Here is a 12,844-nt window from a genome sequence, read left to right as displayed (position 1 = left end):
ATTGTTTACAAACATGTCTGGAACATGAAAGGTCTCAGGGGCAGTGCATGTCTGTAACATGCACAGTATGAAAAATGGGCAGGGTTAAACATTTCATCCTGTTATTGCCAGTGTCCTGTCTGACAGATCTCCTCGTCTAAAGGACCACATTACTTAGACACACTGATGCATGTCTGCATTCATTATTGAATGAAGTGAACTCCTACATGCAAAATAGCCGTTTCGATGAATACTTCTAACTACACATTCCTTACCTTTTGAAAGTCCCCTGACCAGATCCAGTGAATTTCAACAGTAGTGCTCCCATTTGTCAGCAGGTGGCATCATGCAGCTCTGCAGTGGGCACATACCACCCATAAAGTGAAGTAGTAGATAAGCATATAAGCTCCACCCTTGTGCTCTGATGACAGTTTCTGTTTTTTTGGTGCCTGCCGATGTGGATCTTAAGCTCCACTCCCAACTTTTGTTTCTTCTGACAATTTTCAAACCTATTTAACAGTGTGCTTGGCAATAATGTCCCCTCCAAAATATTCAAGCTTTGTTCAAACTGGAGGAAGCAGATCTAAGTCAGAGGCCCCCACAAGGTGTGTATTTGGTGTCATGTGACAAGTGTTTCTTCATGAGCCTGAAGGTCCTATGGGACCAGGAGGTGAAACTCTAGATCACCGAACATATGAAGAGGGCGTGGTCCAAACACAGGTACCTCTCTCCTGCTCCAGGTCGCAGACTCCTGTATGGTCCCAGTCATGCGACCACTCCCATGATATATCCACTTCCTGCTTGAAGTCTTAGGGTAAGTCCAAGCTCAAAAATAAAAAGACGAAGTAGGTCTTGAGCCCTACCTGGTAATTGAAAATCAATGAGAAAGTATGATGGTGTCAAGATACACACATACCATACCCACTCAAAGTCTTCTGCACATCTTTGGTGAGACTTCCTATGGCATGCCATCGGGACTCATGGAGCCACAAGTGTCTCCAATCGCATTACAACTAGCTGGCCCTACCCTGACTCGGTCTGCACCCATGAGACCCATTACCGGGCCCATAGTAACTCCAGTACAGAAAGTCCCAAAATCCTCTCTGGTCTCCTTTGCAGCAAAACCAATATTGTCTCCACCATTGCCGATTGAAGACCTAGTACTGACGCCCATGTCCGGACCCTGAATCAATGTCAGGCCAAACACTATGTTTGTCTCAGTACACATAGTGCTTCTCAGTCCATTGAACAAGAGAAGTAGGGATATGAACTACTATTTCTGGATTGACGAAATGTCAGTGTGCTACATACCTCCCCTGAAACGGAGCTTGATTGGCGAGAGGACCCACCATTGAAAGAGAGCGCCTTTGTTTGCAGTAGTGCTCTGGAGGACAACTGAACTATTAGATCTGCAGTGGCCCTCCAAGGACACAAAAACAAATGTTCTGATTGAAATTCATCAACCAGTGGCAGCTCTCACTAATCCTATGATGGCTGCATAATCCAAACCCTGTTCTTGCCTGCCATTATAAACTGCTCCTGATGATCTGGACTAAATATCTTATAGATCAGTATTCCAAAAGAATTTTAATGCATTTGGAAAACAAAAGTTTTCCTTAGTGAGCCTGGCACTTAAATAGTTAAATGTGGTTCAACTCTTCAGAGAGAAGACAGATTCCACTCTAGAACGATTCAAAGATAATCGTACCACAGCAGGACCCTGAGGTTTCTTGACATTAGTAAAACTATTCCATCAACTCATGAAATTCAAAGACTTTTCCAGGCTGCTTTCCAACAGGACACGTTAGCTTTCCCATCCAGTTGTACTGCAGCCAGTTTAGTCATATCGGGTACACAGATGTGGTACTGGCAGGAATTGTTCAAGGTAGCAGAAACAACAGCCCTCCAATTCCTTCTTCCCTGCTACAACAGATACCAGGTCTTAGTCTCAATGTCTCATACAAGGCCTGTTGGAGACAGGATTCAACATATCCTCCCTGACTGGAGATCCAATATGACAGACAAATGGGTCATTGAAATGGTTCAGAAGATCTGAGTTATGTCATGCAGTTCTCCTTACCTCATCTTCCTCTCACACCTGAGAGAATTTTGGAAGAGCACTCTGCAATCCTGATGCAAGAGGTAAATCTTTTACTGTCCAAAGGTGACATGGAATGGGCACCGTTTTCAGAGATAAATGAGTTCTCTTCAAACTGCACCCCCATTCTGAAGAATGACCAGGGCCTCAGGCCTATCAATGACCTTCGACCATTGATCACCTGCCTCTGGAACGACAAATTAAAAATGCTTGCGCTGGCTCAGATTCTATCTGCTGTCGACTGAGGACACAGGGATGGTGTCCTTGGACTTGCAGGACATGCAGTTTCATATTCCACAGGCATTACCTGCTGTTTTCGGTAGGCCAGGAAAATGTTTAATTTATTGCGCTCCACTTCGGCTTTGTCAGTGCCTCAGGTGTTCACAAAAGTGATGATGATGGTCGGTGCCCATTTTCGAAGGCCAGGAGTACATCTTATCCTGTACCTCAATGACTGTTGAACATTGCCAGAGTCAGTCATAGACCGCTTCGAGGCAACCGACACTCTCTTGACATCATTGTGGGTCTTGATCAATGAGCCAAAGCCACACCTGAACCCCTTGCAGAAGATTCTATTCTATTGGGCGGTACTGGACATGGTGCAGTTAAAAGCTTTCCCTCCAACACAACATTTCTGGGACATTCAGGATATGATCCTGATGTTTTGGGATTTATCCATAGCCTTGGTGAGGATGGTTCTGAAGCTTCTTAGTCTCCTTGCCTTCTGCATCCTCCTTATCTTGTATGGCAGATGACCCACAAGGGCCCTGTAGTGGTACCTCAGGGCCAACTCTCTGACTCCATACTGATCCAGCAAGAGATGGCTTGGGATCTGCATAGGTGGCTGACTGACACCACCATTACCTGCAACAGCCCATTCTCCCTCCCCACCCATAGTTCACAGTGGTGACAGATTCATCCGTGCTGGGTTGTAAGTGCCATCAAGTGAGAGTGGAGAGCCGAGACCTTGTGTCTGTGGTGGAGAGTAGACTCCACTTTACCCTGCTGGAGCTTTAGGGAAATCGCCTGGCCATAAAGCATTACTGTTATCTATCAAAGGGACGCTGGTGCAGGTTCTGTCAGCTCTACTGCTATACATTCTTGTAACAAGCAATGTATCGTGCGATGCTGGGCCCTGTGCCGGTTGGCTCTACGCTTCAGGAAATGGTTGGAACGACAGAACATCTTGTTGCCACCAGCTACCTAGCTGAGACCACGAATGCTGTCAGCAGGTTTGTACACTGGAGATTCCCCCAAGGCACTTGTTTAAAAAAATATATAATTTTCTTTACTGATTTATGTAAAGAACACTACAATGAAGACACTTGTTAAAAGATGCATTGCAACTGGGAAGTAACAAGGGACTTCTGTACTTACTCCCACCACTACTTCTCTTTTCTCGGGTACTGAATAAGATCAGGAAAGACAGGGTCTAAGCTAGAGGACGACATAAGACAAGACAAGACCGGCTCAACGTCCTTCAATCCTCTTGCAAGATGCAGCATTACCCTAAATGGGACTGAAAATACATCTTCTCAGAAGAACTCAATAAGATTTTGTCCTACTTTCAAATGTCTTGAAACATCCCTAGGCTTTAACGCCACAGGAGGTGATACACTAGTTGACTGTACACACTCAAAAACAAACAGGATTCCAAGGAGTAAAAGGAGAATTGTGATTGTATAGAATGAAATGTCATACATTATGTAACACATTAATCAAAATTATGAGGTGTGAAAATGTCATTATAAAAAGTAATCTGTTTCTTCTGGGGTAGGGTAACTGCACACTGTATAAGAAATGCAATAATATGCACCACTTCGTCACCCAAAAAACTAATTTTCTGGCCATTAAAGTGATTAGGTAGGGTTGCTGTCCCTTTTTATATTGTAGTACATCTTAAGTGTTCCAGACTGGGCCTGGAGAGAATCATATTCAAAACTTCTGAGCTAGAGCATTCCCCCTCTGATCAGGCTTCCACTTTAGTAGGACCTCTTGTCTCAGCCCCAAGGCAGAGTCCTGCACCGAATCTCCACAACACGCATCTACATGTAGTGGCTGCAGCAAAATGCATTTGGTTTACCAATTCTTGCTGCCAGACCCCTGTTAAGAAATTCAACTACGCTGCTTGCTAGTACAAATGTGTTGCCTAGTTGGGTGCCCGAACCACTGACTCTGTAGCTCTAAACTTTCTGATGTTCTTTTGTTTGGTATTTTGCTGGCTAGGTAAGGCCTTGAAATAGGTACAGTATATAGGTAGTTGTTGGCTCTTTCTGCATTTTTGTGTTAGCTGGAACATCCGTCTTTGTTTAAATCTTCAGTTGTGATAGTTTTCGTTAAAGGTTTGACACTAATTGTTCCTACTAAACCATATATGATGCCTTAGTGTAACCTTAACCTGGTTTTGATATTCTTGGTAAGCGCCTTCTTCGATACACAGTTGCTAGATAAGACTCTTGATGATGAACAATGTTTTACTTATCTCAGCACACCGCTAGAGCGAACTTCAGGTGCTTTGGGTACAACACCAAATATCATCTTCTTTCCAGGGAAGTTGGTGCTAAGTTAATGGCTGACGTTTCTTCTGTAGGTTGTGCTAACCTCCCATGTTGGCTTATTGATCACACTTTTAGCATTCTTTGCTCTACCTCACTCTTTTCTGTGGAGTGGCCTTATTAACGTCTAAAAAGGCCTCAAGTTAATGAGTACACAATCAACAACAATTGTTCTGCACTCTGCATCTGAGGGTGCTGCAAGGAAACAAGACAAGAAACTGACATCTTTGTGTGGGCCTGATATGTACTTTTGGGGCAGTACAGAGCCACCACAGAGCTGCATGTAGCCACCTGCGAGTGCATAAAACTTGTTTTGGTGCATTGAAATGCAGAGCTTATTATTTTTATTTTATTTTAAGATTAAACAAATCATAACTTATCCAACTGAATATAAAAGCGAAAGCAAATGGTCATGGACTGTTAGAAATTGGGGTCTCTACTTGGCAGGTTTTAGTCAGGATATCCCCTTCTCACTCACTTGGTATCTTGGCACTAGCAGTCAGGCTTATCTCAGAGGCAGTGAGTAAAGCCTTGGCACATAAACGACAGTAATACAGTGAAAACACTACAAAAAGACACCACACCAGTTTTAGAAAAATATCATAGATTTATCTGTGTAAAACAAGATAAAAAACGATAAAAATCCATCATACAGTTCTTAGAGTTATCACTAAGCAAAAATAGACATAGAATACAGTTCCTTTAAGTGAACAACAAATCCAAACAGTTCTGGCTGACTGCGGCTTCGCAGGCCTGCTACGGTGTCGGGAAAACCTGCAAATAGTACCTTTAGAAATGCAGGGCGTGGGTGACCTCGCGATTAGCCTGTAAGAGCCAGCGTCTTTTCCGGAGGTCGGTACTGGTGCCGTCGGGCCCTTGAAGTCACACACTTTGCAGATCAAACTCCATGCGGTTGAAGTCCGGAGCGCTGGCATTGGCGGGCGTTGGGTCTGCGGAGCGAAATGCAGGGGTCTGACGTGTGGTGCCCTTAGGTCACGGTGCAGGCAGTAGCTCGGTGACGGTCGACCAGCAACATTGGTAAGACCAGGGCTGCGGTGTGAAGTTTTGCAGTGCTCATTGCAGTACTAGCAGGTCATGGTACAGGCAGCGGCGTTGTCTTTGCTGAAGCGCTGTCGTCACCTGATGAACTAGAGTCGATTGCGCCGGAAGGTCAAGGCTGCAGTGTGGGGTTGGGTGGTGCGTTGTGTAACATACTAACTGCGCTCAAACTACGGTGCAAGCAACATTGTCGATGTTGGCGTGGAGCGTCGTCGTCCAGGATACCAGGGTGGTGTGCAGTGCGGTGCCCACAGGTTACGATGCAAGCAGTGGCTCCGTAGTGGCATCAGGCGGCAGAGTCGGTGAGACCAGGGTTGCGGTGCTCTCTGCAGTGCCTTCAGGACACGGAGCCAGCCGGCAGCGGCGTTGTTGACGGTGTTGTGTTGCTTTTTCTTCTGATGCATCACAAAACACACAGTTCCCAGTTCTGGTAGCAGATGAACTTGAAGTCTTTGCTGTTCCTGAGACTTCTTGAAAAGGGGGCAAACTGTGCCCTAAGCCCTTAGAAAACTTCAAACAAAGAAGTTGCAGAAAGTTCAGTCCAGTCCTTTCTTTGCCCAAGACAGAAGCAGCCACTGTAGGCCAACACAGTAAAGCACACAACAAAGTGGTAGTTCCTCCACACAGCTTCTCCAACTCTTCTTCTTGGCAGGTTCATTGATCCAAAAGAGTTCTAAAGTCCTGGGGTCAGGGCCCCAATATTTATACCATGTTTTCTCTTTGTTCTCTTTATGGCAAGGATATGTGAGCTCTGTCCAAACCAGTTCTGCCCTCTCTGGCCCAGCTTCCCTACAGGAGGTGGAGACAGCATTGTGCAGAGGAGATACTGCCTATTCAGGTGCTAGTCAAAACCCCTCCCACCACTCTAAATACAGACTTGGCCTATGCATTCTAACTTTGAGTCACCCAGGAAAGGCTGGACACACCTCAACCCCGCCTTGTGTCTGTCTACAGTGAATGCACATCCCCAGCCCCTGTCACTTCAAAACAAGACAGTAAATACACAAACCAGTAGAGGCACAGGTTAAACAGGAAAATGTCTACTTTCTAAAAGTGGCATTTTCAAACACACAATTTAAAAACCATCTCCGTAAAAAGATGTGTTACTAAATTCTGAGTTCAGAGAGTCTTAACTCCATTTCTCCATCTTATCCCCTTGGAAAGTTATAATTGTATCCCGTGTTAGCTTACGGGGTCAGATAGCCTTTCAATAGTGAAAAACGAAATTGGCAGTATTTCACTATCAGGACATGTCTCACAAAACAGGCTACCTTTCACATACACTGCACCCTGCCCATGGGGGTACCTTAGGCGTACCTTACGTGTAAGAAAGGGGAAGGTTAGGGCCTGGCAAGTAGGTGTACCATGGCAGGTCAACATGGCAGTTAAAACTGCGCGCAGGCACTGCTATGGCAGTTCTGGTAACCCTTTGAAAGGCTGCCTATGTGGGTGGCACAGTTAGTTCTGTCAGCCCACTAGCATCATTTTATTTACAGGCCCTCGGTGCACACAGTGCGCTGTACTAGTGTAGGAGGCTGGTTTGGTCAAGGTGCACACTTGTTGAAGTGAAGCACATTTCACTACTCAGACAACCCTTATGGTGATTTTAGTGGTCTTAGACAACAATATAAAGCTCTCTATGTAGTAGCTGGGGACATCAGCCTTCAGGCTTAGTCCAGAAGCAGTGCTAAGCAGCTTGTTGTTCCAGACCTAATCATATAGTGTAGGTTGAACGAAAAATTACACATTGTAATTACAAAATAGTTATATTTATTATACACACTCACTAACACATTTGTATATCTCACAATACACACAATATATTAAAAGGAAACTGGTAAGTAAGCACAAATAATGAATACACAAAAGAAGCTTCTCCCGAGTTTTCAGTGACCAAAACTTAAATAGATAGTAAATGAAGATGCTGGCATCTCACAAAAAGTCCTCGCTCTCTAAAAACTTGGTTTGATAGAGAGCGGGCCTTCACCTGGAGACAGGGAGGCACTTCTAAAACTAAGTGGGGGCCCGTGAGAATGAGTGAAGTTTTAAAAACCAGTGTAATTGCGAATTACATTTATTCAGAAAGGCAATTAGGTATTAAAATATCTGAAAGAAACAGTTAATTATAGATTCCTTACCTTAGAATCTTCCCCAGGCGTCAGACTGGATCCGTAAAGTGTTCCATCGGCAGTACCCCTGCGCGTCGGAAGATGGCATCAGTCGACTCCGCGCTCGTCGTCGGCGCCATGGTCACTGGGATGACGTTGTGGTAGCCACATAGATGCTGACCTCGCGCGCTGACATGTTATTTCTTTTTCCGCACCAGCAAGTGCAGATCCGGAGAGAGCGGTACCCCCAGTCAATTTTTGACTGAACTTTTTTCTCAACTTTTGTCAACTTCGTTCTGTTAGTCATTTGACTCCTAGTGCACAAGGGATGCCCGGCTTTAAGGCTTGTGGTTCCTGTAACCGATTCATGTCGGTGACGGATCTGCACCGTGTGTGCCTCTACTGCCTGGAGCGCGACCACGACCCCAAGTTGTGCTCCGACTGCCAAACCATGGCCCTGAAGTCTTTGCGGGAGCGGTCTCAAACTACTCGAGATCTGGCAGTCGGCTCCACGCAGCTCGAGGTCGCGAAGGAGGTCGAGGGACTGGTCGCAGAGCCACCACCACTCTTCGTCGAAATCTTTGCACTCGGGGTCAGGTAAGTTGACGAGATGTGACGAGGGATGGGGGTGGTGCCCCTCCTGTGGCTCCGCATGCGGAGCCCGCTGGGTCGACTCCAGGTTTCCCTCCCTTCCCGGGACGCGGTACCCAGCTTCGGAGTTTCTACGAAGCGATGCATGCCATCTTTGGGCAGCCCGACTCCGCCGGCGCGCCTTCGGTCCCCGCCGACTGGGGGGCCCTGGGCCGTCGGCGGCTTTGGTGCCGCAGGGTCCCCTTGGATCCAGGCCTGGATCCGGATCAGCGCTGGTCGACCACGTTACGCCGGTGCCGATTCCACCAGCACCACGTCTGCCACCGGTGTCAGCTGTGTCCACAGCTGACGTCGACCCCGGCCTCCACCTCGAGGTAGACCTGGAGTCGGACCAGCATCGACCGACGCCGGATCCCGTGCCAACGGGTACTATTGTGTCCCTGTTCTACCCTGGCTCTTTGAGACCAGATTGGCAGCCAGAAGAGGCTGAGGAGGACTGGGAGGAGTCTAGAGACCCTTTGACAGACCAGATAGAGTATGAGCTGGACTGGAGAAAGGAACTGGGGGAAGCCAGTGGTTTGGATACCTCACCAGACCATGGCATGTTGTCTCCTCCTACAGTGGCTACGGAGGAGGAAGCGTCAGGGTGTAGGGTGGCCGAGGCTCTCCACCTCGAGCTACCTACAGTGGCAGTCAGGACTAACCTCCTGACTGTGGTGCTTCCAACAGGCAGCGAGCTCTTCAGAGCCCCTGCTGCCGTTTAATGAAGCCCTGATGGACATCCTTTTGGGCACTTGGTCCAGGCCCAACACAGGGGCTCCTGTGGACAGAATGATTGCCCAACGCCCGGCCACGGGCGACCCCACTTTCCTTTCCCAACACCCTACTCCTGAGAGCTTGTTAGTCCAAGCCTCTACATCCAATGGCGCATTCCCTACCGCACCCCAGGACATGTAATGCAAAAAGCTGGATCATCTTGGGAAGAAGATGTTTCTTCCTCCAGCTTGGGACTGCGGTCAGTAAACACTGCACGTCTTTTGGGCTGTTATACCCACTCTGTGTGGCACACGGTTGCGCATGTGCTGCCTCGGAGGAGGCCCTGCCCTTGCTCTTTCGAGCGGTTGCTGAAGGGAGAGACGCAGTGAAGTTTAGCATCTGCTGTAGGCTGGATACCGCCGACGCACTTGGCAGGACGATTGCCACATCAGTAGCCTTTCGATGCTATGACTGGTTGCTTTCGACTGGTTTATCAGGGGATGTCCAATTCACACTTATGGACATGCCCTTTGATGGCTGTCGCCTTTTCAGCGACAAGGCAGACAATGCGCTAGAGTGCTGCAAGGACTCTCAGGCTACGGCCAGGTCCTTGGCCCCTCCACCACCCACCCTACGCAGTCTGCCTTTCGCCTCTTTCGTGGCTATGGAAGGGGTGCCCCACTATGTTCCGCCCAGAGCCACAGGCCGGCGCTGGCTGTTCAGCCCCAGCGCGTCCTGGGACGTGGGAACCACCGCCGTGGTTCTGGGGGCCAGCGAGCGGGTCAGTCCACCACAGCCCCCTCTGCAGCAGCCTCCAAACCCTCCTAGTCCGACCTTTCAGGGCCACCAAACGCCAGTGGGCGGCAGGATTCACCATCACCGCCCCCATTGTGTCGGACAGGTGGGTTTTGCAAATAGTCCGAAGGGGCTACTCCCTCCCCTTTGAGACTACCCCTCCACCCTTGCCACCTCAGTACCTTTGCATGTTGGAGGATCACCTGGCCCTTCTCTAACAGGATGTGCTGGCAGTCTTGGCCAAGGGCACCATCGAGCGCGTTCCTGCCCCAGAAGTATGTCGTGGTTGTTAGTCCCACTACTTTCTGGTGCCCAAGAAGGACAAAGGCCTGCGTACTATCTTGGATCTCAGGAATGTTAACCTCTCCGGAAGGAGAAGTTCAAGATGTTGACACTTGCTCAGGTTGGACTTACAGGACGCTTATTTTCACATCCCCATCTTGCCGGCCCACCGGCGTTACCTGCGGTTCACAGTAGGCCACAGGCACTTTCAGTTTACCGTGCTCCCCTTTGGCCTTACCAGCGCCTCTCCGGTGTTCACGAAAGTGATGGCGGTGGTCGCAGCTCATCTTCGCAGATCAGGGGTTCCAGTCTTACCCTATCTCAATGACTGGCTGTTGAAGGCGGGCTCGGCCCAGGCTGTCGTCTCCCACCTCCAGACAACGGACGACCTCCTGCATTCGCTGGGATTCTCCATCAATGTGCCGAAGTCACACCTGACCCCCTCTCAGAAGCTCCTCTTCATTGGAGCGGTTCTGGACACGACAGTTTTGGGTTTAACCTCCCGAACAGCGATATGGGATATTCGGGATATGATTCCAATCTTTCAGCCCCTATCCCGGGATTTGGTCAGGATGACCCTGAGGCAGCTGGGCTCTACTCTTTCAGCACTTCCCTTTTTTCTTTCCCATGTCATTGCCATACCTCCATTTTCTCTTTTTTCTCTCCCACAAATCATGACAGGTGATGTGTTTCCTTTATCAGTAGTATTCTCCCTCCTGTCCTCATTCTTTTTTTTTTCTAGTAACCCTCATGTCTGTATTTTCATGTATTATGTCTTGCTCTCTTTAGGAACCATTCACTGTATCTTCCAGGCAACTGGCCATCACTACACGTGGAAGAAAGTCACCACCACTGTGCACAACATAATTGTCGGCAAGTTGTGGATAGACCAGGTGAGTGCTTATTCCTCCAGTCAATTGATTGTCCCCTGATTTGCGATCTTTTTAATAATTCTCAGTCACCAGGCCATTCCAAACTAAATAAGAGAGGATAAACATGTTTAACATAAGTCATCCTGAAGTAGAAGGTCTGTTAATGTTTTTAAAGCATGCCAAGAGAATGATGTGTATCAACCTTAACTGAATGGTGCTTGATTTGTGAAACCAGTAAGCCCCTTTCTTCCCTTCCTGTGAACAATAATTGGTGGACTCAGTTGCTTTGTAGTTGTTAAAGTGCTGTTAAATTTAGGAGAAAAATAATCTCGAATCAAATTTCTGATGGATACTTCGCAGGTTCCTCACCATGTGAATATCCCCAGGCTTCAGATTGGATCTGTAAGATTTTTAGCATAGCCCCTGTATGCCGGTAGGTTGGGTTGTGCAGCTCCACGTCCACTCTGCTGCATCCTGAAAGTGAAGACTGAAATTGTATATATGCGCCATTCATACGCACTTAAGTCAAGTTCCTTTCTTTCCGGACCTTTGCACATGGATCTGAAGGTAGCTTCTCTTTTTTCTCGTCAGTTGAATAGTTGTTTCTTCAAATTTTTCCCACATGCTTTTAGCCTTGTAGTGGCTGTTACATAGAGAAGTCTGTAACAGATCCCCACTAGGTATGCCTCTGGTGCATAAGGTCGGACCACCACTCCAAGTCATGTGGAGAGTGTGCCCTGATGAATACAAAAGAGATCTCGGGCCACAAGCCGAAGCTAGACGTCACTGAAAATTGCTGTAAATTATGTAAATGCTCCTCCCGCTGGGAGTCTAGGACTTGGCCCGTCACCCGCTCTTGAGGTCGATTGCATGACAGTTATTTTTTGTTTATCGAAGTCTGCAGGTAAGTCATAGACAAATAAGTAGCACAAGAAGTCCAAATCACCTCACCCAGCCACAATGCTCTCTCTCGTGGAAGATGCAGGGACGTCAAGGTACCCTGCTGTCTCGGTTCCAGCCCCATACTGAGGAGCAGATTCTGCAAGTGGTCCTGATGCACCTGTGTTTCTGGGTCTGTCGGCGATGCCACTATAAATTACAATTTAAAGATTTCATATTTTGCATCTTTGGCACCTTACTGGTTCCCTCTCGTGTGACTTAGGGCCTCCAGTCTGATTACCACCTGCGGTCTGCCCTCTCCACAAGCTATATCTCCCTGATGGGTTCAGCACCGAATGTAGACCTGATTTCACATCTGGCACCAAGATCCGCTCCAGTTACTGCCATACCGACACAGCAAACGTCAGAGTATGTCAACCCCATAGTTCTATCTGACTCAAGCTGCCTTAGTTCCGACCTCAAACAAACTCAAGGGAGTTTAGTTACTCTGTGCTGTTCCCCCTTTCCTTTTTATTCAGATAAGACTATGCCTTTACCTAGACTCTGCCCACTAGCGCTTCAATAGCTCTTTGGGTTGGGCACTGACCGTAGCATTCAGAAAACATTGTGATGGTGAGGTGGATTTTTTTCCATAATATGATGAGGAAAACTTCTATTTGAACCATCAGTTTTGCCCCTTTTGTGGCATTGCTAGGTGTTTTGCATTCAGACTATGTCAGGTGCTGCTTCCCCAAAAGCAAATATTCCTGGCATTTCTAGGCCATAGAAGGGGGTCTAGTAAGGCATCACCAAAACCAGCAGACTCCCTGTCCCAAGCCCACCCCACCCCAGCCTCCAAACCGTTTAGAT

General features: G+C 47.7%; 1 protein-coding gene across 1 annotated transcript in view; it reads left to right on the top strand.

Moving 5' to 3' along the window:
* OSBP (oxysterol binding protein) overlaps positions 1–12,844 on the top strand; it is a 465,191-nt gene that overhangs the window by 352,838 nt on the left and 99,509 nt on the right. The window contains exon 10 of the mRNA XM_085651892.1: positions 11,013–11,116. Coding sequence (XP_085508018.1) covers positions 11,013–11,116 — 104 coding nt within the window. The remainder of the gene's footprint in view (positions 1–11,012; positions 11,117–12,844) is intronic.

The sequence above is a fragment of the Triturus cristatus genome, chromosome 4_1 (assembly GCF_964204655.1).
Source record: "Triturus cristatus chromosome 4_1, aTriCri1.1, whole genome shotgun sequence".
Taxonomy (NCBI): Eukaryota; Metazoa; Chordata; class Amphibia; order Caudata; family Salamandridae; genus Triturus; species Triturus cristatus.
Note: the sequence above shows the minus strand (reverse complement) of the source record. Positions and strands in the feature narration are given on the sequence as shown.